We start from the raw sequence: 26,981 nt of genomic DNA, 5'->3' as shown, positions 1-26,981 counted from the left end.
CAAGTTTGCTCAGAGACCATGTGGGACCATGATGAGTTCTCTCCCAATGTGCCGGACTTGCCGGAATTCTCAATGTGCCAAAATGTGGAACAGCCGACATAACCTATGCAAACGAAATCAATATGTCCTGATATATGAGATCCTGCTGGCAGACAATACCAATGAATTTGTCATTGATTTTGGAAATCGTCTTGGAGATTCCTGTGGTAATAACCCGTGTCCAACCCTACCACAAATGAGAATAAGGAGCAACCAGCAGGACATTGTCAGTAGCTCATTTATTCATGCAACCTACTACAAACTGAAGAAACAAAAATGTTTAATAAAACATGTACTAGAACAGTAAAGAAAGTTGTCATACTTTTGACAATAACATCCGGTATCTGTCTTCCAACACAGTTCAGTATTTAGCCTTCAAAGTGTCAGAAACGGAAACTTTGACTATTGAGGATTCAAGTAATGCTTAATAGAAGATAGGCAGTGACCTGAATGTATATACATAGATACATGTACATACTTAGGGAATTTTGGACACAACAGACAAGTAAATTTTTCTGCCTGCAGAACTGATAATTCATCACCCTGAGCAGCATGATCAATCATGTAAAAGGGGCTCTGTGGGGGGTTAGCATGCAAGCGAGGCACAATGACTCAGGAGCCTTTAATCAATACAGTCGCTGTGAGTTCGAGTCCAGCTCATGCTGGCTTCCTCTCTGGTTGTACATGGGAAGGTCTGCCAGCAGCCTGCGGATGGTCTTGGGTTTCCCCCCAGCCTCTACACAATTTCCTCCAACTGGCTTAAAACACCAATCACATAAATAAATAAATCATAGAAATAAAAAAAATCATATATAAAAAAAAAACTTCCTTTGATGGCAAAACTTGTAATTTAATCACACTTTATGTGTATATGTGTTTCCTACATGTACACTATATGTGACTTTGTCAATGTCACAGGCAGTGTGCTTACGTGACAAGCATTCTACACAGTTGGTCATCAATTAATAATAATTAAAACTGCATTTGTCCTGTCAGCTAAGGTAAGTTACACAACCGAACGAGGAGACAAAGCATCCAGAATATAAATTTTACAGGGTGGGACCTGGGGTACACTATTCATTCAGAGTGAAATCAATACGGATTAGGTCCCATTGGAACGTAAGTGGAGAATATCACCATTTTCACGTATGGAACTGACAGCCGACAGATTCGTTTAACGTCCAAAAGGAAATCTATTCTAAGCACATTTGCAACGATTGAGTATAAAGAGCGAGTGGCTAGGATGCAAACTGCAAATTAAAACTGGCCAGCTTGATGGTCAAGCACTCCAAAGCTAAACCTTCAGCCTGGCACGTGAAGCTGGTAGGCCACCCGCACTCAGAAAATTGGTTTCCAGTCTACAGCCAGTCACGATCTAACTTCAGGAAATACCAGGACGGAGCAACTACTCTCAACTGTCCTAAACAGCCTGTATACAATGTAGAATAATTTCTCCTTATTTGTACGCAAACAAAAGCATATTTTTACGTTGAAACCAAGATTATATATGTATACTGACAGAAGTAGGTAGCCTCAAGATATTCAATCATACCATCTACATGTAGTTGGGCATAATACAATTTAAAGAAGAATAAAAAACAGAAGCGAAAGAAATCTGGATGGGACACAAGCTACACACACACATAATACATGTACTTATTTGCATGGTTAATCAGTCGATGTACATGTACATGTATATCAAAGATCAGATGGTCCTTGATATAAGTGTACATGAACATGTTTTCACATTAAGAGTTAAATTTCAAAATTACATTGGCCAAGAATCTATGTTGTGATAACCAATGGCCCCTTTTGTGAAAAGCAACAACGTCCAACAACCATTTGATTTTTTTTATTCGTTTTACCTTGTAGAGTAGCACTATCCAGTAGCACAATCCTTAAAATGGGTGCTTTTTTTTTTTTTTTTGAAGCAAAAAGGCACAAGAAACAATAACATGTACAGTGACTACTGGTACATGTAGTTTTTCTTCTTTGAAACAGAATGGATAAGTCTAGATTTAATGTAATGAATGATGCAGAATCTGCAAAATCAGTCATGGTTTTTATACACTACTTTAATAATGCACTCAAGTAATACAGAAGGTGAACTTAATACAGATTGCACTGAGCTTAATATTGATCCACTGCAACTGTACATGTACATGTATTTACAGATATCTAGACAAGACACAACGGCCCTTTAGTCGCACTCAACTGCAACTACATGTTTTTAAGGCAACAGATTTTTTAGCTACATGTAGCAAACAATCGCTGGAAATGAAAATTTAATTACAGTGTATCAAGGATATAGCAGAATTCATTGGCTTCCATGGTCCAAACAGCAGCAGCTGCAATGGGTTTACCATGTCTTCCCCATAACACAGTGAATTGATCAAGCATTAATTATTTACAACTGGGATGCTGTTAGCTCTCCTCATTAGACACATATTTCTATAATGGGTGTAGATGGGGCATGTTTATCTACAGCATTTACACATGCACTTGTATGTCCATGTGAGGCATGGGCCCCTAATAAGATTACTTGTTGGTGTCCAGCAAAATCAATGCATGCATGTACGAGTGATCATGTACGGTCAGGTTTCACCCACAATGATTTTTTGAGAATGAATGACATACATATCTACATGTACCAGGTAAAATTACAGTTTCAGCTCTCAAATGCCTAGCATATAAACCTCTCCATACCAAATTCCAGTGAAAAGTGATCAAAGAAGCAAGACTTGTATACATGCACAGCAGGCAGAAGAATAATGGTGTGTCTTGATTCTCTACTGGTTATTATAAAGTCCATTTCCATTGAATCGGATACTTTACATTTAACAAGGAATGACTGATCAATTTATCATAGAAATTGTTCTTTTCAAAGTTCTCATGAAAAAAGAATTTAACAATATTTAACAGTGCATATTATATTAATATTGTATATTTGCATGTATATCGTAACTGGTTAACCAGGCATACTGAGTATGGCAGATATACAATGTCTTCTTAATGAACAGATAAATTATACACTAAAATTTATTATCACTCTTATAAACAAAATTCAAGAAAAATACTGTATAACAAAACATGCTACTTGACCAGTTCAATCTGTATTGTGCTGCAAATAAAATTATCCAAAACACAGCATGTGTGATTTTAAATAATAAACTCTAATATCAACACAGTACATACAGTTGCACATACAGGTGTAAATGTTATGTCCTAACAGCCTTCAGATGCAGACATGTAACAATACATGTATTTGGGGAAATAGTGATGGGCTGCTGAAGGCAATGAACTCAAAAGACTGACCCTGTAAATCAGCATTAGATGGTGTACATCCAGCTTCCAAGCACTAGCCTAATACACCAGAACCAGAATCGCAAATTGTGGTAGATCCACCAATCAACTTTTGTAAACTGAGTAATATAATGCAATTTATTTCCTGCAAATAGAAGAAAATTTCATTCTGACAATACTGTGACTCATATATTTGGTCACGACAAGGAGGAAAATGCACATGGGCTGTACATAAGACATATAAATATACACAACAGTGATTGTGGACGTTGGAAAACCCCAAGCTTTTGTGCCAGCATTCCTGAGTTTCAAAATGTCATTAAGGTTTACATGTACTTAAATCGTGTAAAGCTGCAAGAATGAGTTCCTGTACATGTCTGCATCTCATCTGTTCTCAAATCTTTAGACTTGTATATTCTATGATTACATATATACAAACTGATGTAAGTGTTTATGTAAACGTACATTGTATTCATACCAGCAGCCAATGGCTGAAATGGAATGAGGGAAATTAGGGGTGGTCCAATGAAGTGGCTCAGGATAATGGCCTGGTGTACATGGAACTGGCCTAAAGATCATGGTTCAGCAGATAGCAATGCTCAGGACAACTGGGCCTAAGCAATGACCTAAGGATAAAATGATGGAGCAGACAACCAAGGAAATGCGATACGACACAGAAACAGGACATACAACATGCAGAAAAGACTACCCTGTTCTATAGTGCAGCCAAGGATAAATTGAATGAGCAGACTACATGCACAATGAAAAAGTGAGCCATGCAAAAGCATGTACATCTCTAGGACAAATTTATAGGGCAGATTGCCAAGGAAACCTTGGCAAAACCTCTTGTCAAATAGGACGATAGAGCTGCTAGAGGGAACATGTTTATGGTAAGGATGGTGGTAGAGTTAATGGTACGCAAATAACTGGTTGATGCAAAATCGCAGGACATACAATAGTATAATTCCATATGATATAACAGAGGATGATATATCAATTTTCCTTGTGATTTTGTAAGATACACAATCCATACATATTAGTCACCACAAACATTTCAATACTGTACTGAGGTAAAAACTGCCCTCACGCTTATATGACCAGCTATATGCTGGTCATCCTAATAATTCATGTACATTAACATGCAGAGTTAAGCAGATTAAGTGTGCAGAGTTAAGCAGATTATCTTACCACATGTACATTTAACTAATCAGTCAGTGTTTGTTATTAAAGAACAAGTTTAGACCAGCAACTGTTACTAATAGTTAGGTAAACAAACTCTTGTATGTATAAATATGGTTGTTTCTAAAAGAGAAGACAGGTGAGGGGGTTGACCTGTAAGGACCTCAGAGTCTGGTCACTCCCAGGTTGTTATGTGTAATAAATGCCCGTTGTTACTGAAAATGCCTTGGAGAGTTTTCCTATCTACATTAGACATGGAATGAAGATAAATGACGGTGACCATCCCAGTCGCAATTTTACTTAAGACCCTAACCCCGGTCTTACTTACATGTCAGATATGATTTTTATGATCTTCACACTGAAACATGTTACAATGTATACATGACTTAACAATGGAGCTAACAGTATAAGCTGGATAGCAGTGTATCGAGGCATATATGCACAAGTGTACATGTGGACTGATGTTTGTACAAAACTGGCCTCAATGAACACTTCAACCTTGGTGAGCTTGTAATTATTCAGTGCTCCTAAATTATTAACAAACATTCAGGCACGAATCTTCTTGCCTTTGTTTATTCACATCAGGAAAGGAAGCCTGAAGAATAGGTACAACTTCTGACAACATGGCAAAGACCTGGACAAGGGCTTCATTTCAACCATTAATTGGTTAGCGGCTTTTAAAGCTTTGATACGTGTTACTGTACAGGTAGGTTTCACCTTTCATCCCTAGATCTGGAGTTCTTTTCTAACCAGTGCATTAGCAGGGATCCTCTTAATCTTGGAAACTTAATACCTCACCTGTATCTACTCTTAAACAAAAGCCCTCAGGCTGCTACTAATACAGCAAATACTGTAGTGTTTGTAGCCCCACAAAATGCATTTTCACAGTTTGTGTACTGTATGTATTTCACAATACATGTACACTGAAGAGCACATTTACTGTATATATATCAAAACTTCACAAAAAGGTACCAGAATACCTAAAAAAAAAACCCACAAAAAAGACACAACAACTGATTATTTGTTTGCGGTAACATTAATGAAGAAAATAACCCACCAATCTGTGACGAATGAATAAATGAATGCTTAGCGCTTAAAGGCATACTTAAGGCTGACTGAAGTAAATGAACTACATGTATATACACACACATATATATGTAAACCAAGAAATTAATTAGGAAGTGGTGCGGTTGATTAACAAGACCAGTTTATTATTATTATTCATGATCAGACACATTGTTATTAAAATCAGTGGTATTTTTATTAAAATCAGTGGTATTGTTATTAAAATCAGTAGTATTGTTATTAAAGGTGTTATGGTTTACCTGTACTAGTACTGTTTCATGGGGTGCAGGATTTGCTTCCCTTGGTAGGGGGATGTTGTGCTCTGTTATGTTGTTTTGTGCTTTTTTTGCTAAATTCCAAGTAGAAGAAGAATTTTGAAACTGACCGCAGTCATGGACACTTGAGGATATACATTAAACTCTGATGACCTGAACCAAACCAGTTTAAGCTCATTGCTGTCAGCAGAATCCATGAAAGCCACACTATTACTGGTAGCACTGGTATCATACTGGTACATCTTCGACAAACTGGCAACTCAGATACATCTATCTGCTTCACTCATTACATGTATCTTTCTGAACTGCTCATAAGAACACATCCTTTTGGTTTATACATGTACATGTACATATTCACTTTGATGAGGGACCTACAATGCATGTATACAAAGTACAAAACCACACTCATATAAAATTAAACTAATAAATCCATTATTTGTCAGGAACTTTCCAGCAGATTTTACCATTTCCTTTTCATGATCACGGTATTTTTCTACAGCTAATACATGTACACACCCCATTAAAGTAAAAGAACAAATAAAGAATCTGCTGAAAGCCTGGAAAGGTTTTAGTTTTGATACATACATATAGTATAATGTTAATATACTAACTATGACTGAGTATAAATGTTAGTAGGGCTCTGACCCCCCCCCCCCCCCCCCCCCCCCGCCCACAATAGTGCTGGTCACTGTTGTATAAGTGAAATATTCCTGAGTACAGCATAAAACACCAGCGAAAAAAATAAATATATAAATGTCAGTATGGCACCTGGTACATTGATGCCTTAACATGTTATATCCAGATGGTTTTACAACACGGTCACTAGCCACCTGGAGCACTCTACTTCAGTAAAATTTTAGCATATAGTCGTGAACTTTCACCAGAAGTCTTTTTTTACTTGAAATTTACTCTCTGCCAGGTACATGTAGCTGGTTTCTTTTTCTGTTAGTCTTTTACTCAAGAAACGATAATCAAAGCCGTGGTATCTGTGGACAAATCTTGGCAGTGATATCTTTGTGGTGCAGTGATGTCAGCGTCATGTTGAGTCAATACTAGAATATAAGTCATTGCACCAAATTATCCAACTCCCACATGTCAACCACTGATTTCCACACATTATTACACATATACATGCACAGGTTAATATAAAGAATTGTCAACATGCAACAATCTGCAGGAAAGGCCAATACAAATTTATAGTGTAAATACACCCTATACATGTACAACGGCTTAATTGCATACAGGTCTACATACTAGTATATACATACATGTATATCAAGGAAAATGGCAAGATCAGGCATGATTGCATGGTATTCAAAATAAGTACCTGTGCATAAATTTAAGGTCGTCTTTGATACTTTTGGGGTTTGTAAGCTTGTCAAGATTTCTGTCTCTCCTTCTGCATGCGCATGTAATTACTGGCCATATAATGTATTTAGCGAATATCTTTCAAATCTTTGTCACTCAAGTAAATACGATTTTTTGACAATGACTGCAATGTGCTATTATTCAGGTTTTCAAAAATTTTACTGCAATAAATATTTCTTTTTCCCTTGGACAATACCAAAACACTGACATACAAATTCAATATATTTCATCTTACCTCATGGTGAATTTATATTAAACATGTTACATTGCAAACATTGACATGGAAATTTATTAGATTTCTGAAAACCTTAATATTTGGATAATGTTTCTTTCAATAAATCTGAAGAGTATAAATGAACAGTGTGTTTCTGTTTAATCAAACTTCAATACATATTGTTTATATTGTATTTTGGAAATCATTCCCTTTGCTTAATCCATCAAGGTCAACATTATTAAGATGTCTAACATAGCATTATCTAGGACGTCATACTAATCTGTGAATACACTGTATGCTTATGCTGCATTGCATCATCTGGGTAGCAACACATTATAATGCTCCTTCTAGATGATAACTAAGTATTGTACTGGTGTGATGATGATGGTAATTGGCATTCATTACACATACCAACACTTATTAGTTACAACTGCATGAACCTGCTGCTTGCAAATATATATATACTCATGTCTGCAATGTACCACTATGAACATACATAATGGTGATGCTGTGCACGATAGACACATGTATGACACATGTAAATTATACACGGTAGCCAACTGTGGAAACTGAAGAAACACAAAACCCACATGATGGGGTCGAAGCTTAGCTAGTTACGCCAAGCTGAATTTCCATTGCTTATTTCCAGCGACAGATCAATACTGAGTTGATTTACATTTACCAGTCCCTACTAAATGCAGCTGAGAGCGTTAGCCAGCAGTGTTGGATGAAGCTTTAATGTTATAGCTGTGTACATAGCTCTGAAAGCATTTGTAGCATCGACATGTACACATCGCATCTCAATGACTATGCAAGTCTACCAAGTATTGGGCAATTTCAAGGCAAACACAATCTCATCATCTTCAAACCACTGTCATGCACCTTATTTATGCTGAAAAGGAGACAGGAATTTATGAAAATATGGGAAGAGTAGTATTATCAGTATAGGCAGAACAAACTATCCAAAGGTTCAACAGCATTAAGCATGTAATGCAATGTACATGGTTTTGGTGTACTCTACATAAGAAAATGCTTTTTCAAGATGATATTGTGGACAGACTCTACAATGAACATGAATATATCCTACCGGAACGTCCCTTTCCTGATTCTGGGAAATGCACTGTTGCGCCAAACCGAAATCCTGGTAAAGTCGACACTGGCCGGCCTGGTGGAAATACAGCATGCATGCGGGATGCCAACACAAGTGCTGAGGGTCGGGCTAACTGGAAATCAATCGACTGGTCCTGCGCAGATCTGCAGTCGTGTTCATTGATCGGACATCACTAAGCTCATTGGTTATTCGCAGATCACTGGCTCCAAGGCAACTCTACACCAGAAGGCTGCCATTAATCAGCCATCCCTTAGCTCTCCCACATATTGGGATAATCCACTATATTTAATTGTCACATCCCATAACGAGTATCCTCCTGATGAGATGAATGGACAAGTCCACTGTTACAAGTGGGTGACAGTGTAATCTGTGGTGACAAATGCCATAACAGAGGCATCACAAAGTCTGTTCATTCATGAAACACTCATCTTCCTACATGTACCTAGTAGAAACCACTTCTGTTAGTACCTGAAAACAGTTGTGTAACTATTATTGATTTTAAACCTGGAAACAATGCGCAAACAAAGAAATCATTATCTAAACTATAAACAATCCCAGTACATCATAAGCTGATTTAAGAATTAAGTTCATTCATTGTGTCCTGACACACACAAATTTACAGTCAGTAAAAGTGGTTTAGTCAGGATACATAAATTATGCAAAATATTACTGCCACACTAGTAGGCCTACATAGGAGTCATTGCTTAAGCCAATAGTGTAAATTATAAGATTAACATTCAATTCTCTCTATACATGTAGGTGTTACTTGCAGAATTGTCCATTGAAAGAGTCCCAATCTAACTATCTAAATAACCAATTATTTGTGTAAGTTTCCTTTCAAGAACATGTACATGTAAATGCATTTTGACAACATGCAAAATATTTTACTCATGGGTATTTATAATAAAAAAAAAATAATATGACAACTTAAGTGCCAATTCACTTACAAAAAACATGATAGAATCTTTTTAATAGTTACCGAATAATGATATTTAAAGAAAATATTGATCATCCTGCAACATGTCACATAACATTATGGAATTTCATCACTGTGTCATACAATTATGGCATTCACCATTTTACATGCAATGATAAAAATGGAAACAGTAGTGCACAATGTCAAACTGGGACTTATGCCTTAAGATTTCCTGGGGGAAAATACCTACAATTTCACTGTAATTTTCCATTCACACATATTTTTTCCCCTTTCATTTATGTACATGTATGTAGGCACATTGTTCCCCGGTTAAATTACTTCACTTACAACAATCCATAAATTCAAATCTCTTGAATTTAGTTAGTTAAAGAAAGTCTCTTTAGTAGAGGACATCAAATCACTTGTCTAATGATAAATATTTTCTAAAGAGCATAAACAATTTAGTAAGTAAAGGACAGCTTAATGCTTCAAACTCATAAATCTGATTTCAAACATTCCATCTAACTTTTTCTTTTTTTGCTCTTAAGAAACGAATTCTGTTTCATATCAAAGCTTTTAAAATTCTTTAAAACCAATGCACAGACAAATATACATCCTTTTCTTCAATACCAAATTCAGACTCAGTTTGTATGTACACGGACATGTTAATGCAGAGGTCACAACACAGTTTTACAGCTTCGTAACCCTCTACCTGTTAAACACACATGCATCACAACCAACACACATTTCACTTTTCATTGCAAACTGCAGTTGGCTGAAAAGTAGCACAAGTTATCTGGAGTCAATAAACAAAAGCCAATAGAAACTTCACTGACAAATTCCATAAAACAGGTCTTGCATTTTCAGCCACTATCTCATGCAACTGTGACATATTTATGGTGGCAAGAAGAAATCCAAACATATTTAAGGCATAGCTATATACCTCAGCTAGAACTCTTGGCTAACCTGCTCGACTTGTGCTTCACTGCCCATTAGCTAGAGTGAGGCCATATATTATTTAAAGATATTGATCTATGTGATTCAAAAGTGTCCATTAGGTGGTAAGAATGCCACTAAATCTACAATAACTAATCATCAACAGCTGTGCAACAACGAACTTATAAACAAATAAGGACAAGTGATTCCTTCTGGATCTAACAGAGGCATGAGGCTCCTCTAGAGCACTTATCATCATCAGGTCCTGTTGAAACAGATTGTTTCTTAAATCTCTGGGAAACGACACCATCATTTTTTCAACATTCTAAAGGAAAAATTATTTTTCTAATAAGATTTGAATCATCATGATTGTGATGTAAACATCTTTTCAAAATTTATAATTTGGTGATATCCTACACAATATATATATTATATATATATATATATATATATATATATATATATATATATATATATATATATATGTGCATCTTGTCCTTTACCTACCTTTGACACTGCACAAACTCATGAAGTAGAACAATTTACACAAAACTTTTACATACATCCATGGCATTAATTTTGGAATACAAACACTGTAGATCTTGCAAAAGCAGAGATGACAATCCTTACAGAATATATTGGAGTTGAAAAACAAATTCAAGCTCTGTTGGCATATATGATCACAATTGGTGAGTTTCTGGGGTGTTTAGTAACAGGCTGTTTTTATCCATTCTACAATGTTGCATATTCAACAACAATAATGTTACATACTGTATTTGCCCTAAAAATTCACCCACAATAGTACATTATTTATTTTAGGTGCAATTGTTGGTCATAATATATTACTTTTGGTGGCTGACACTTAAATTACCATCCAATCCTGCAAGCAAACCTCAAAATAATTGTCAAAGATCAACTGATTGAGGCAATATTAGTAACAATTAGTCTGTAATTCAAACATTCTTGAGTACTGCATAAAACATCAATCAAATAAATGAATAACAGTAATTCATACGTTGGGTACTGGACAATGAAAACACAAAAACATTATGGCATATCCTGTTTTATATACAAAATGTCATCTAATTCAGTGAGTAAAACATCTTTTCATTGCATTTTTCTTCATCAATGGCAATGTTTATTTATTTACTTATTTATTTGATTGGTATTTTACACTGTACTCCAGAATATTTCACTTATACCACGGCAGCCAGCATTATGGTAGGAGGAAACCGGACAGGGCCCAGTGGAAACCCACAAACCATTAGCAGGTTGCTGACTGACCTTCCCTCTTACGGATGGAAATGTTTGAACTGTACACTATTAACATGCTACTCAAACTTGAAGTATTGAAAAAAAAAATCATATCTTAGTTTGTTTAACATATACCTCACCAAAAATTTGCTTGCAAATAAAGGAAATTAAGACATGACAAAATTTGATGTTGACTTGCGTTGGAACCAGGGGGCCTGTGCTTCCCACTTTTCTTTCTTTTTAAGAGAAAGGTGCCAGACTATTTACGAAGAAACTCCAGTAGTTTCTAAACAATTTGCTAGGAAAATATTTTGATGTGACATTCAGTCAGGCAGATATGATGCATGACAAGTTTGGCTAAATGTCAAGTTTGAGATCGAGTTAACAGCCAATGTGTCATGTGATTTATTTGATTGCTTTTTATTAATTGCTATACTCAGATTTTTTTTACATTCACTATGGCAGTCAGTTTCAATTCAATTTTCTTAATGTGCGCAATTTTGCTTACGTGCACTTTCAAATGCAATATCACAGTTATGAAGCAAAAATAAAAAGGTGTGCTTTTTAAACTTTATGGGGGATACTTTATCAATGCATACATACATTTAGTCTAGTGTTGTCTTTTTTGTTTTGCATGTTGTAATGATAAAAATGATGACTGATGGGGAATTAAAAGGTGCAAAACAATATATTCTACACTGAATAACTTCACATGGTTTCAGTATTCTTACTTATACTATTTATTGCTGCTAACACCACAATAAATCACACTAATTCAACTCTTTGAATTTTTTTCCCTACATATTTTATACTTGCAACCTTCTTACAAAATTCTTCTAACGACTGTGAGGCATTGTTATCAAATATGTGGTTGGTAAGAAGATTTTATTTTAATTTACATGTTTGGATCAGTTCTCCTAAAATTGGACTGGGATACTACAAAAACAGTGTAACATTACAATTTGGTTGATAATATTACATGGGCATACTTGACTTCAAATACATGCTATGGCACACTAACTTTGATCAAAATGTTCTTGCTTGCTTAAGGATTCTTGGTATGTAAAATAAGTGACTAAACAAACTCTGACTGACTGACTGACTGATTGTAGACGGATGTCCGAACTATCGAACCATGGAGGTAATTGTATCGGCTGATAGGCCTATATTTTATCCAGATTTTACAAAGCGTTTCCAGGTGAATTGGTTGAAGGTCAAAATATGCACTCTATATGATCATCAGGGATATAGCAAAAATGGGACAAAAACTCCCATAACTTTGTCCAAAATGAAGATGAAACAGACGAAAATTCGAATCTGATTTGTATGTCATGGTGAAACAATGCATCACATTTCAATTCACTGCACTGAAGCACTATGGAAAAAAAAAAAGTCTGAAAACTTATTTGTGTCCATTACCAGATGGGAAGAAGAGTTACTAAAATCGATGAAAAAGTCTTTATACTAAAACTGTTTGTAAATATACTTGAAAAACCTTTCCTAGTGTTTGGACAAAGATACGTGAAGTACCTCTTGCACTGACGACAGGCTTGTAGTATCTTTTACCCGAAAGCTGCTACAGTCTCGAGAGCGCACGTGCAAAGACCTGCCACAAGGCAAGCAGGCTAATCCCCTGTTAAAGCAAAGAGACAGCTGTTTATCGTACATAGAACACTTTGAAGAGCGCGAGTTGTTCCTCCTTGTGTATACCCCCATGATCGAATGGACGGACAAACGATCGACAGAACGTACAAACTAGGCCATAATTTAGGCCGTCCCCAAATGACGTGCGGCGAAAATTTTTATTAAGCCTACCGGTATTGGACTCGTGAATAATGTATTTACTAGTCTTAAACTTTATTTATTTCCATTTCCACTGATAAGGTTCATAAAGTAGAGTAATGTGGTAACTCCAACGATATATCAATATTTCTGTGTTATTTAAACCATTTTCAAGAACGAAAAATCATGTTTCTTGAAGATGGCTTAATTTAAACCGAAATATTGAATCATGCATCGCCTTGTATTTTTTGTTAGAGTTACCACAATACTCAACTAGTCCTAAACTGTCTCTTTACAACTTTGAATTAACAAGTAGATGTGATTTTAATACGCCACAGTACCAGTCTTACCAAGGTACAAAATATGAAATGCTCCCTTTCCCGCGATTGTCCACACAAAAAGTAGTACACGTTATATACGAAAGCGGACTATTTATAGTTTTCAGATATGTCAGAAAGATAGTGTTTTTTTTATTATTTCTCATACCTATCATATTTTGGGGAAAGGTTGAACTGTTATGATTATGCCTTTCAAACGAAATGAAATTATGTTCATTCCACTTCATTTTGAACTTACATTTTTAACTATCCCATCGTTCCCCTTCAACTCGGCGATTTTTCCGTTACCGAATTGCGGAGAGAAACTTGTGTGCAATGGCCGGTGCCGCTACGAAGGTAAAATAGGCCGTAAAGCAACCTAACTGTCCACTTAATCGTGTGAAGTGGTTAAAATTAGGCCAACACTAGTCAGGGACTTGATGTTTTGTTGCTGATATAATTTGTGTTGGCTGTTCTTGACCACAAGTGACGTAATGTTATGTAGAGGAAATTTAGTAACAACAACAACATGGACATTGACAGTTTGACACCGTTTATCCATGTACACTGCATTGCAGGAACACTACAATTTTTTGAGATAATTCCACTGAGGCTAAGTGTTTTTCAAGTAACTTGTAGTAACTAGAAAGGGGAATTGGTAAAGTGACGTCAATTCATTGAAGAAGCAGCTTTTCACAGTGATCATCTGGGAAGGAGAGTTTAGGAGTCTTTAAAACTGCCCTAGTAATACTTTGTCATTCAGATGTCGTGTTTCCACACAGCAAAACATCATCTGCAACAGTTTTTAGTAGTCCATCTAGATGAATGCAGTTATTCCGAGTACACTTGACTCAGTGTGAGTACATGGACTCAGTTGAGGAATACTTGGATATGCCATATTCATGGCTTCTCATCTTACAGTCAGAGACCAGCATGTTGTCTCAATAGTGAGACACAGGTGGCAGCCGGAAGAACCACTCCCATTACCTCTGGCTGGTCAAATCCACGTCGTAACATCTCCAATCGCCACACTTACTTTTCTAATCATAATCCAATTTGTTAGATGTGATTTCCTCTGCTGATAAATTGAGACCTGCAGTGATGTTATCCAGCCAGATGGTAATAGCACGCATTGAATGAGTATAGCTGTGATACGTCCCATTAAGGTGAGTCGGCATTTCAGGAATCTTGCAATTTCTCGCGCGTTGAGAAGAGACAGGGTCGGGGCTCTTGCAGACTAAGGCGGCTAAAAAGCATGATTTTACAGAAGCTGCAAAGTGTTGTTGGGCCAACAAATATGGCTATGCAGAATGTGTATTCAGTTTAGCAAGTACTGTAAGATCTCCCCTTTTAACTGCATTAGTTTGCGAGAGCCCCCACACTGTCTCATCCATATTTGTGCGAATTCACAAGACTCCTGAAATGCGGACTCAGCTTATTTCACACGTGCTGAAAAGACCATGACCTTACTTGTGAATCCTGAAGACATTTCTGGTCTTCATTGATGAATTATGTTCAAAAGTCGATTGAATTATTCACCTTTCTCTCTTCAAAATCTTTGGTATTTGGGCATGCCAAAAGCTGAATCATATTCAAGCAAATTAATTGATAATGCTAGCTCTATCTGTCTGTCTTATAGATATAAATATACTTTGTGCAGAATCAGTCTTAGTCTGCTTCAGCCTTTGACATGTAATAAACTTGATGGAGAACATGTATTTTCAGCTTACAACTGGCCTTACGGGGCTCCAGGTGGCAAAGCATCCTCAGCATGTGAGTACATGTAAATCATATGTGTTTTCCAAGTCATTTTTGACAACTCATACTGACCTAAGTGAGCATTTCAAACACTGGTTCCAGGCATTACTATACATCTGTCTTCTTGTAGGATTCTAGATTAAGGTGAAGGAAAATGGCTTTGAAGGAACTGTCCTGTTTGTTTTGAATTGCACTATCCAAATATTGTTTTGTCTGTTTGCATTGTAGAACCCTTGAGCTATATTTAAATGGAAATCAGATATACCTATGCCTATTCAAATATTAAAATTTTGCAGATAACAAGACCAATTGTCGTATGTTAAAATTTACAGTTTTGGTTAGTTAAGAGTTGATATGGTTATTGGCCTAAGGGTATTGTTGTAGAGGAAAGCATCTGTCTTTCCTTGTGTCCATTTCTTTGTAAAATCTCTGTCTCATGAATGTTTGTATCCATGGTTACCAAACATATTCCACAGGCAAACTTAGGGATATCAATCCGTAAGAGCATCTATTCATTTTTCAAGGTCATTGAGAATTTTGGGGTTATGTTTTTTTTTGTGACAGGTTTGTATTCTTGATATTTCTTCAACTCTTTTAGCAATTTTCATCAAATTTGTACTGCATATCCTGCTAGAGGTGTAGAAGGAATTTTTGGTTTAACTGACCTTGACCTTTTTTTTTTCAAGGCTGCCATTGCCCTTCAAGGTATATTATACGTTATATTATATTACATGGTCATGCTTTTCTTTTTGTGCCCAGCCTGTAATACATAGATTCATTTTTTCATTTCAGAGTTTAAAGATTTTGTATGAGAAAATCTTAAACACACTGCAAAAAATGCCAGCAGAGGCTGCATACAGAAAAAACACTCAGCAGATTGTGGAGGACAGACTTGCCATTGTAAAATCTGTGAGTTCAGGTTATCAAGACATCTTCAACATAAATACAATTTGCATCATTAAAATAATATATTTAGATATTAGTAAAAATATAAATTCTGTTAACAAACAATTTGTGGGGATGCCCTCTCAGTGCTCAGAGATGACTTAAATAGCTTTTGGTAAAGTCTTGTCTGTGGCGTAATCTACAAATAAATTCAAGCTGGTGAAAAATTAACATGGTTAAATTAAGTTTTATGTAATTTTGTGCACTAATAACTTGTTTATTGACAACCTTTTTATTCTAGGCGAAGGATGTCACTAGTATTGAGACTAAAATCAACTGTGGTCAGGCTGAAGAGCTGATAGTTCAGGTAGGCTGCTTACAGCATATGTTTAAAAGGTTACAATCCTTTGGGCACCAGCTTTTACTTGTTCTACACATCTCATGGGCTGGATGAATTGTTTAGATTTCTCTATACTTATGTACGAATTATTTTAGTATTGTTTGATCACAAAATGGCAATAGATTGGATGAAATTTTCTCTATATTTAGTGAATAGCCCCCCCCCCCCTCAACTTCATCAGACTTAAATTTTGGATTGAAATTATTTGAATAACATTTGATTACAACTTTAGTACAGATCAAAATTTTGTTTCTGTATCTAGGCGGAGAATGAGCTATCCTTGTCTCGTCAAATGTTGAAATGGAAACCTTGGGAGCCTCTTATATCAGAGAGCCCAAAGAACCAGTGGAAGTGGCCCATGGTGTGATGACATGTCACACTAGAGTTGTTCAGTGGATTCAGTTTCATCTTCAGTCTGTTGTGTGGTTATAGACTTGCTGACATTGAAGATACATAGGTGATTTGCCATCATCAAGCTACACAAGGAGAAAACAGTTGCTTGGATGTGATGTTTGTGGATTAAAGCTGTTTAGCAGTGTGACATTTTTCACTCTTTGAAGGGCTTACTTAGTACCTACCCTTCACTTGTACAGGTAACCTAGAAAATTAAAAACGTAGAAATCTTCAATCAATATGAACTGTCTTTTACTTCTTCAGTGTTAATCAGTAATTGAAAGGTACATGGATACAGGTAACTGGCAAGGTGTGAGAGAGCTGTGGAACAGCATTTAATTTAGTGTGGCAACAACTAATCTGGCATTTTCAGAAGTTCCACCATGCTACACACAGGTGAATGTTTGATAATCATGTAGTCTTACGCTTTTTATTACAAAGAACATTCAGGTCAAAACCAGCTCGTGTTCACTGCATAAATATCCAGTTCTTGATGGTTGGACAACATGTAAGTACATAATACCGTTAACATCTTGGGACAATGTCCAGAACAACCGACACTGCACTGATTTAAATAGGTATTAAGCATGAAATGTGAAAACCCATATGTTAGAAGGTTGGAAGTAAAATCATGAAGCTTTGTAAATCCGACTGTATTTCAAATACAGTAGAATACAAATTCTACTATGCTTGTAGCACAGACAAGTAAGACACCGCAAAAAAAGTTTACGGTGAGAATGTAGGTTCTCTAAACAAACAAACTGTAAACAAAGTGAAGACTCAAGGTTCTAATTAAAATCACAGTTTGCAATTTATATAAGAAAATAAGATTCTACAAATCCTCAAGATTTTGATCCCACAAGGGCTTTACTATACTCTTTACTCTCCACATTTAATTCATCAACCCACATCCATAAATAATGTTGAGAATTAATAGGTTTGTCTTTGACAGGAATTGCATTTAATACACAACACATTTCGTAACAAATATGGTTTTACATTTAAAATTTACCTATCACCGTATCTACACTATTAAATCTCTACTGTACACATTAGCACCAAACTGAATAGATATGTTGTACACCATAAACTTCATGAACATAACAGTGTTATTCAAAATTTCTGGTTGATATGTTGAAATGCATTGAATTAACATTAAGATTTAGCTTGCCATAATAAAAATATGCTTCACAGGATATACAATAAATGTATTAAGGTTTTCATGAGTTGTATGCAATAGTAGCTTGGACTTAATATGCGCAGAAAACTTTTAGAATGCAATGACTATTAAAAACAGCATCAAACTGAATTATCAGCAAATTTTATACATTAATCTTTCCGGCGATGGCAAATAAGTTCTAAATGACACAACTTCCGGGGTATTTTACTGAGAAACTTAAAAGTATGTTTTTACAAATTTTGTTCCTAATTTATTTAATGTTCTTGTTCAAATGCTACTTTCCTTTCAAATGCGTTAAACAGGCAAGCAAACTATTGAGACAGAAGATGTGATCATACATATTATACACACATTGGTTTGGCCAGAGATTGGAAAATAAAAGTAAAATATAACGTTTCTAAGCAAATAATATCTTTCTAACAACATACCAATCATCAGGGTTGTCAACATTTTCCCTCCAATGGTAAATCACCATAGTTGTTACTTCGACATTGTTTGAAAGGATTATTTAGTCTTAAGTTCTAATGTGCATAATACTTAACAAGTACAATGTTGAGAAGTATATTAATTTCACAAAAACATGACAAAATGGTCAACAGCCTTTGGCTCACTTTCACAGTTATGTTTGAAAACACTGTAAATCATTATTGTAAAGCATGTTGCCGTAGAGGATCGCTTAGCATATCACAAAACTTGTCATGCTGCAGATTAGGATTTAAACTTGCACAAGACAAAGTAAACAAGTACTATGCCAGATTAAGTACAAACAGACTGCTGTGTCACAGTTTACCAATTGTATTTAAAGTTTATTTATGAAATCATTATCAACTGATTTAAACAAAAACAGGGCATTCAAGCACATCATATTGCATTAGCACAGCAAAATTGATAAAGGTCAAAATACACTGGGCACAAAGGATTACTCAATGCGCGGAAATATCCCTGATTACCCCAGTGTGCAAAACTTGCCACTTGGCTTGGAAATTTGTCAGGCAGTCCTGTAAAATCTTAATTGTGAACAAGTCAAGTAAGATAACAGCAGAGATAACAGGTAACAACTCCTTACACAGGTGTGTCGGCTAGTTACAAATGCTGGACTCCCATGAGGTAACCTTGTCCTGGGTACAGACTGTGGGCCAGGTGAACCAGGAGGGTAACAGCGTTCTGCACTGTATTGGCCTCGTTCATGATGAAGTTGTAAGAGAACTGCACATGCTCCCAGTAAGTGCTGTACTCCTTGCTGCTCTTGATAGCCTGTAGCTGGCCAAGGGTTTGGCGAGCAAGCTGACTGGAGATTCTCACGGGCCCTGGATGAACCCGCAGAGTTCCGTCTCCGGGAATCTGGGTGGCCAAGAAAGCAGCCATTGATCGGGCAAACACACGGATCCTGCAAGGTGCCAAAGGGAACAAGATACAACAACATGCGACAATCCAGTGGTGAACTAGAAAACACACTGGCCACTTTAATAGTACATGTATAAGTATTTATTCATTTATTTGGTTCACGTTTTACACTGTATTCAAGACGATTTCACTTATACGACAGCAGGTAGCATTATGGTAGGAGGGAATCATCGATCATCCAAACCTTCCCACTAGAGTGATAGCTACCAGGCATGCTGTTACTTACTTGTGAGAGAGAGCAGACTTGCGCCCCAGTCCGATTGCCCCTAGCAGACCCGTGGAGCTGCGATCCTCCCCGAGGTGAATGAGTGATGGGACAATTGCCTGAAGCATGTCTGCACACCTTGACTGGCTTGTTCCAAAATCCACCTGCCTAATCCACAGGGTCAGGAACTTGTAAATCCACAGGATAATCTTAGCTTCATTGTCTGAGCTGAAAGCACACATTAATACAAGAGTAATGCCAAATATAAACCCATGCTTATAAAGTCCTACATTTGATATATCTAACCATACCAGAAAATTTGTGAAAAACTGAAAGGCTAATGAAAAAGATAGGTATTTTTAAAGATATTAAGATGGGAAGGAAAATCAAACTTTAGAGAAAGGCTCTTGTTTTGGAAGGTCAGTCTACAAACATATCTAGAATGGTGGCATAATTTCAGACAAATTACACCCACTATAAAGCTATTTTTTGGCATTAAGATGACTAACATGCTAAATTACAATAATAATAATAAAAAACTTTTTATTACAATGACAGCGTGTTCCAGCCTTTTGTGTTACATATGAAAAAGCAAAATACATATACTTCTTCCATTTGGCCACAGAATATGGCCCACAGTTCCATTTTATTATCTCTGATGTGTATCTAAATGCGAACTAAGCAAATTGCCAAACTTAATGTGCTGAACATGATAACTTATTCATTTAATTAGAGAGGCGTACACCATACTCAATATGAGTATTTCACTTAAATCCGTGTTACTGTCAGGTTTATTGGAGAAAGAATTGATTGTACAAGAGTCACACTTCCATACCTTGGTTTTGCATGCTGCAGCCACTCTGTGAAACGTAATATGAGTTTCTCCTCGTCCTGAAGACCTTGGCACAGTGGCAGCTGCTGCAGCACATATGAGAACAGCGTCAGATAAGACCCTGTCAACAAAGCCTCATGAAAGTAGTCCTCCAAACTCAGCTCCGGTATCTGCAGTGATGCGAGCACACTGCCCCAGCCAGATATGTCACTTGAGTCAAAAACTGAAACACATATGAAGATACTGCTACGAAAAGACAAGAAATAATATAACCTTTCTTGTTTCAGAAGAGGGTTAGAAACAGACCTTAACACACCCACTTTCTGCTGACGTCCTTGGTAACTATGAATCCATGTTTTAATCAGGAATTCTTGCTATGAGAAGACATAGACAGCCCCTACTTGTGTGAACGAAGGGCAACACTGGGCTCGGGGAGACCCAAGTGGGAGCAGCTGCATTTTCGGGTTATAGAAATGACTCCAGGTTGATAGGTTAACCTTGACAACATGGTGGCTCATTTGATTTTCTCTAAAAAAAATTAGAAAGTATGTCTTTTAAACTTTATGTGGGATACTTTATCCATGTTTTTAAAAAAGGCAACCCTGCTGCTTTTGGATATAAATGGGCTCCAATACAATGGATACAGAGCTTGTATCCAAAGCATTATTGTGAAATATTTTAAGTCCATTTTCCACTGCTCTCACTGTTTATGGGGCATCACTGACTTGTCTTCCACCAATAGTCTCTGCCTATGTGTCGGTCACACTTGAGAAAGTTTGTCAGTAACTTGCCTTAGATCAGTGGATTAACATAGGCAATTTTTTTCTCCAACCATAAAATCTAACCTCCTTTGCTTGATAAGTGAAAAATTCACAACAACAGTATTGAACAACATTTGAAATAAATAAATTAAACATTTGAGTCTCAAAAAACAAAGATGCTGAGAGGGAGCTGTTTCAACTTTTCCACATAGCCCTTAGGAAAATTTTTGAAGTTTCAATTAAACACATGTATAGAAGGTTATGAATAAATAGTTACCTGAACTAAAGTATGTTTCTATACAGACTTCTGATATTTGGGCCATGTGATTCAGAGAGGCAAGGGAGCGGCTGGATGCCTTCAAGCATGGCATTAACAAAATACTGTTAGGTGATGACTGAAGCCACTGAACAAACGTTGCCATGACAACCACAGTTGAGTTGCCATCCGGGTTACAGTTGTTCAAGAGGCTGAACATCTCCTTTATCATGTCCAAAGATTCTTCCTGCTGTGCCAAGCTGTCACTCACTGAAATATAACACAACACACTAAAGTGAAAGTAGCACATCAAATCAAATCATTTCTTCTTATCTAGTACAGTACACTTTCCACCATACCTGGACAAGAAATGTAAGAACAGGTACATGTACATTTATTTATAGTAACATCAACACTTGTTCACTCTTGTACTCATTAAAGTGCCATCAGCATACAGTCAGCAAGGTGAAGTCTACAGACAGATAATTTCAACCCCATTTTCTTTCTGCATCAAATGAGCCGTGGATTTAGACAAATTATAATTTATTTTCTAAAAAGGTGTTTTAAGTGCTTCCAGAAAACATATGTTTCATTGAAATACATATGTAATGTACCCTAAACAAAGGCAATGGCACAATTATATTTAATTTTATTAGCTCTACCATCTATTTTAGGGTTATTACTCAATTAAGTGTTGCTTTTTTTTTCTTTTGCAAGGGAGGGAAACGAACGGCTAAGGCTTTTTCAGCACTTAAACCATACAGTGTTGCTGCATCTAACAAGAGGTACCTGCGCCTTCGACAGTCTCAATCTCTGTGAGCAGGTTGATGATGATGGTGCTGAAGTTCTCGGTGTTCAGGTGACCCAGGAAAGTGCACTGGCACAGCAGCTGCACCAGGCAGTGGATGTAATTCACCCTCTTGACAGACATGTCCGGCTGCCAGGAAGTGGATGATGGCACAGTGAACCCAGCAGCATACTTCATAAGCCTGAATAAACACAGAATACCATTAAATGGAATCCATACTCTGAGATTTAAAAAGTACACAGCTATTTACACAGGAATTAACACTTTAGAAAGCAAGCACTTATTTATGGTTGTTGTTTTACGCCTTACCCAAAAATATTTTATTTATACGACGGCGGCCAGCATTATGGTGGGAGAAAACTGGACAGAGTTCAGGGGAAACCCAGGACCGTCTGAAGGTTGCTGGCAGAAATTCTCACGTATGTTCAGAGAGGAAACCAGCGAGTTTAAGTGAGAATTAAACTCACAACTACCGCATTGGTGAGAGGCTCCTGGGTCATTGCACCACGCTGGCGTGTTAACTCCCTCAGCAAAATATGCCCCCAGAAGACAAGTAATCTTTATGACTGTCATATTTATTGTAAATTCACATTTTACATACTTAATAACTGGCAGTTTTAATCCTGTACTTTTCTCCCACCATAATGCTGGCCATGTAATATTATTGAGTCCTGTGTAAAACACCAATCAAATAAATAAATAATAAATTTATCATGTACTCAAAACCATTTGATGGAGAAATCACAATTTTGAACAAAAAACACCAGAGATTATGGTATATAGTTGTGTGGCCAAAGTATTAAATATGCTTGCCTCCCAATCACTGCTACATTTGTGGCTATTTGTTATTAATAATTGTCACAGTGTGACAATTATTAAAGACAACCTGTCTTTCAAAATATGGTGTGCATGTCTGCATATCACACATGGGAATGTTTGAAAATTGCCCAAGGTCGGTTTACCCTTGCACTCCACTCATAAAACTTTAGAGAAAAACTCTTGAGTATGGCATTAAATAACAATGAAATAGAGGAATAAATATGTAACAAATGAACATTAAAATCTATGTCGTTTCACAAAATTGTCTCTTAGAATAATCAGACCTTGGTCCAAGAGCAGCAATTGAGGAGCGCTCTGACAAGATGCAGGCTGGGTCACAGTGTTGTAGCAGCCAGTTAGTGACTTCGCAGTAGTTGTTTGAGACCAGGTAGCTCCAATTGAAGCCCTCAGCAACCATAAACATATGAGCAAGGCTCCCATCCTGAAATGAGAGAGGCCTTTTATTATAAGATTAATGCATGTTTTTGATATATATAAGCTATTACTGTACAATTCTTCAACATTCTTGCATGTTTGCAAGGTATTTAATCGTGAATATTCTGTAATAAAATTACACTTTTTGTGCACACCTGAAATTGACCAATCCAACCAATATAGTTTTGTCTCCAAAATCAAATTAAAAATGTGCATAAATTGTACTGAAAGCAGCTATTTTATATTAGGGTACACAGTTTGGACTATACAGTACAAAGCTATACATCTTCCACAGAGCTAAAATTGTTTTTAGAACCCAAATAATTTGCTCTATATCAAGCTATTTCCTACACTAGGTACAAGCAGCACAGAAACTTACTCTAATTCATCTAAAATTTTGGACAGATATTTGTAGTGTTGAAAGTAGAATATTACATTTCTTTACCAGCCTTTTGGAAAGTAAAGATAGGAGTATGTTGTTCATTAGATGGTTTAACCATGTGAGAAAAAAAAGACACTCAATATTCCTGCTAGAATTACATATATATTGGCTAAAATGAGCAGAACAGGTGTCCCAAATTTTAGTTGAAATAGGGTATACCAAGGCCTGAAAATAGAATGCAGTGTTTCTCCAGACTTGTACTTCCTTACACTTCATATGTCATCAAGTGTACTAAAGGAGAATGGACATCATTTGGCTGTACCTTTATCCATTATTTCAATATGATGTGTCACACATCAAAAAAGTCACATTTTAAAAAATGTAATTTTGAAACACTTAACCTAAAATTCCAAGCATTACTAAATTATTCATTTTGCCTGATTCTGAGAGTTCTATTCATCTTGAAAAGATATTTTTGATTTCGTTTGGAAGGTAGGAAGATATCCTACTGGAAAAATGTAGTTTCAGGCCAAAACCAATATTTTATGACCCTTATTTGACTGGCATTCTTTCCATTGAATTTTTCAGGCAAATACTGTGTATGTACACTGTACTTACCTTGGTGTCCATCAGTTCCTTCTCAGAGTAGAACTGTAGGAGCAGAGTGAATAGGCTAGCCTCTAGGCCTGAGGTCACACCAGGTGCCTGAGAGGTCATGTGATAAGCCAGAGTATCTGACCAGTTCACTCGTGGGAAGATTCGGCTCAGGAACAAAAAGCTGTCATCACAGCTTCGGTCTTTGAGCTGCGGGAAAACATTTATTTGGTCAAGCTACAAATTCCTGGTAACAAATTTTATGTATTCATTTGATATGGTCATATATGCCAAACTCAAAAATGTTTCAGATATATGATGGAAGTCAGGTTTATGGAGCAAAGGTGTGCCAACGAGTAACTGACAAACATACCTTACAAGTATTCCACAGGAACATTTTTCCCACCCATAAATACAGTTAAACCAATGTTAGTGGAGTGGTTTAATAACACAACTAAACTGTTCCATAATGAAACAATTAGAAAGTCACATACAGTTATATTATAACGAAACAAAATTTTGAACAGTTATTCTTCCATACCATATGATTTCCTTCAAATGTTTAAAATTGGTGAAACAGGGATACCAACTTCAACTTATCCCTGGATGGGAGAGATCTTTCCCTGATGGTTTGACAAACAGCATACTTGACAGCCAAGGTGAGATGTTAAAACCAGACTCTTACTTTGGCCATATTTGCCACTATATCAGCACAGGGCTGCATGGCCTCCCAAGGCAGCTTCTGGAAATCACAATGGTACACCGTGAGGACGAAGTCCGGGGTGCCTTTAGGGGACAATTTCTCTGTGTAGTACGTCCACAATAAGGACAGGGGATCACAGTTATATGGCTCCAGAGTACCTGTAATGAGATATTCATACTGTGCTAAACATGTTGTCCAGGGGTATGTAATGGAATGGGGAACTTATAAAACTCCTTCCCACCTGTATCAGGACCCTCCAAGTCTGTGAACTCATTTCTTCTTTCTTTTATAACGTCACAATTATTGATGTATGTGTGCATGAAGTACACACGCATTGCAATGGCATAGAGGAAAACGTTGCATTCTACTGTCATTTGGCCTGTCTCTGTATCTCGTCCTCGAGTCTCCCATTTACCACTAACATGGTTCATGTCAACAGATTAGGAATATTGGAGAGTACATAATAAATAGATACATTAAGTCTCCAGCAAAATCTCACGAGTCTGATTTAGTTAGTGTTCAATTTTAAGATGAACATCACAAAACTTAATGGCTGCAGTTTTATGACTGACATCATTATCATAAAAACATAACCAACAATCCAACATGAACACTTCATTCTAATCTTGGCATACATGAAATTAACATTTCACTGTGCCTAACTTTACATTAAGAGAGATCAAAGACAATTTTTACCTGAGAAATGATTCTGAACAAATTCCACATTCTGTCGAAACATAGAGACTATATCAATGGCTAAGGGTGAGTCGTTCTCTACCCAGGGTGTCAGTATTTCTGGCTGGTTGTCAAATGGCTGAATCCAGGGAGAGAAAGCTTCTATCATATGGTGCCAGATGAACTCCACAGCTAAAAAATAAAGAAAACGAAATACAAACCTTATTACCATTACAGTCTATTAAGCAGATAGATACAATGAAGCATGACATCAACAAAAAAAAAAAGAAAGAAAGAAAAAAAAACAACAAAAACACACACAACACACAAAAGAATGATTTAAGGTGCATTTACCATTCACGATAAAACTAACATGTACATTTATTTATGCTGATTTTAATTAAAAAAAAATTTACCTTAGCTTTAAACTTTTTAACTAATTAAAATATATATCATGAGTTTTGCTAACAAAATAAACTTCAGGAGACAACATTAGCATTTTCCCCAGGTCAAGAACCTTCACAACTACAATATTCCACAACAAGGATACTTCTACCAAACTAACATGTATTTTGAGTGAAATCACACATAACTGATAAACTCTGATCTTTTTGACATATGCATTTTTATAATTTATTTATTTTATGTCATTATTATACACTCAAGAATATTTCAGCAGATATCATGATGTAAGGTCTCAATTTGTCACAGTGATTATACCAGTCCATGACT

The 26,981-nt window shown here is 36.4% G+C and overlaps 2 protein-coding genes across 2 annotated transcripts in view; one reads left to right on the top strand and one right to left on the bottom strand.

Moving 5' to 3' along the window:
• The first annotated feature begins 14,056 nt into the window (after window positions 1-14,056).
• Window positions 14,057-17,434, top strand: LOC135469710 (NADH dehydrogenase [ubiquinone] 1 alpha subcomplex subunit 5-like). The gene is made up of 5 exons (XM_064748273.1): window positions 14,057-14,116; window positions 15,485-15,532; window positions 16,310-16,426; window positions 16,704-16,769; window positions 17,065-17,434. Exons 1-5 carry the CDS (start codon window positions 14,096-14,098, stop codon window positions 17,167-17,169), a joined length of 357 nt encoding a protein of 118 aa, XP_064604343.1. The 5' UTR covers window positions 14,057-14,095; the 3' UTR covers window positions 17,170-17,434.
• Window positions 17,435-17,437: 3 nt separating this feature from the next.
• LOC135469711 (ectopic P granules protein 5 homolog) overlaps window positions 17,438-26,981 on the bottom strand; it is a 35,433-nt gene continuing 25,889 nt past the window's right edge. Inside the window, exons 38-46 of the mRNA XM_064748274.1 lie at window positions 26,271-26,441; window positions 25,557-25,732; window positions 24,896-25,081; window positions 23,745-23,902; window positions 22,623-22,822; window positions 21,855-22,103; window positions 20,820-21,039; window positions 20,006-20,212; window positions 17,438-19,762 (exon numbers count right to left, since the gene is read on the bottom strand). Of these exons, the coding sequence (XP_064604344.1) occupies window positions 19,459-19,762; window positions 20,006-20,212; window positions 20,820-21,039; window positions 21,855-22,103; window positions 22,623-22,822; window positions 23,745-23,902; window positions 24,896-25,081; window positions 25,557-25,732; window positions 26,271-26,441 (1,871 nt within the window). The 3' untranslated portion in view covers window positions 17,438-19,458. The remainder of the gene's footprint in view (window positions 19,763-20,005; window positions 20,213-20,819; window positions 21,040-21,854; window positions 22,104-22,622; window positions 22,823-23,744; window positions 23,903-24,895; window positions 25,082-25,556; window positions 25,733-26,270; window positions 26,442-26,981) is intronic.

Source organism: Liolophura sinensis, chromosome 7 (genome assembly GCF_032854445.1).
Source record: "Liolophura sinensis isolate JHLJ2023 chromosome 7, CUHK_Ljap_v2, whole genome shotgun sequence".
NCBI lineage: Eukaryota > Metazoa > Mollusca > Polyplacophora > Chitonida > Chitonidae > Liolophura > Liolophura sinensis.
The sequence above is the reverse complement of the archived record's forward strand: the minus strand, read 5'-3'. Positions and strand labels throughout refer to the sequence as shown.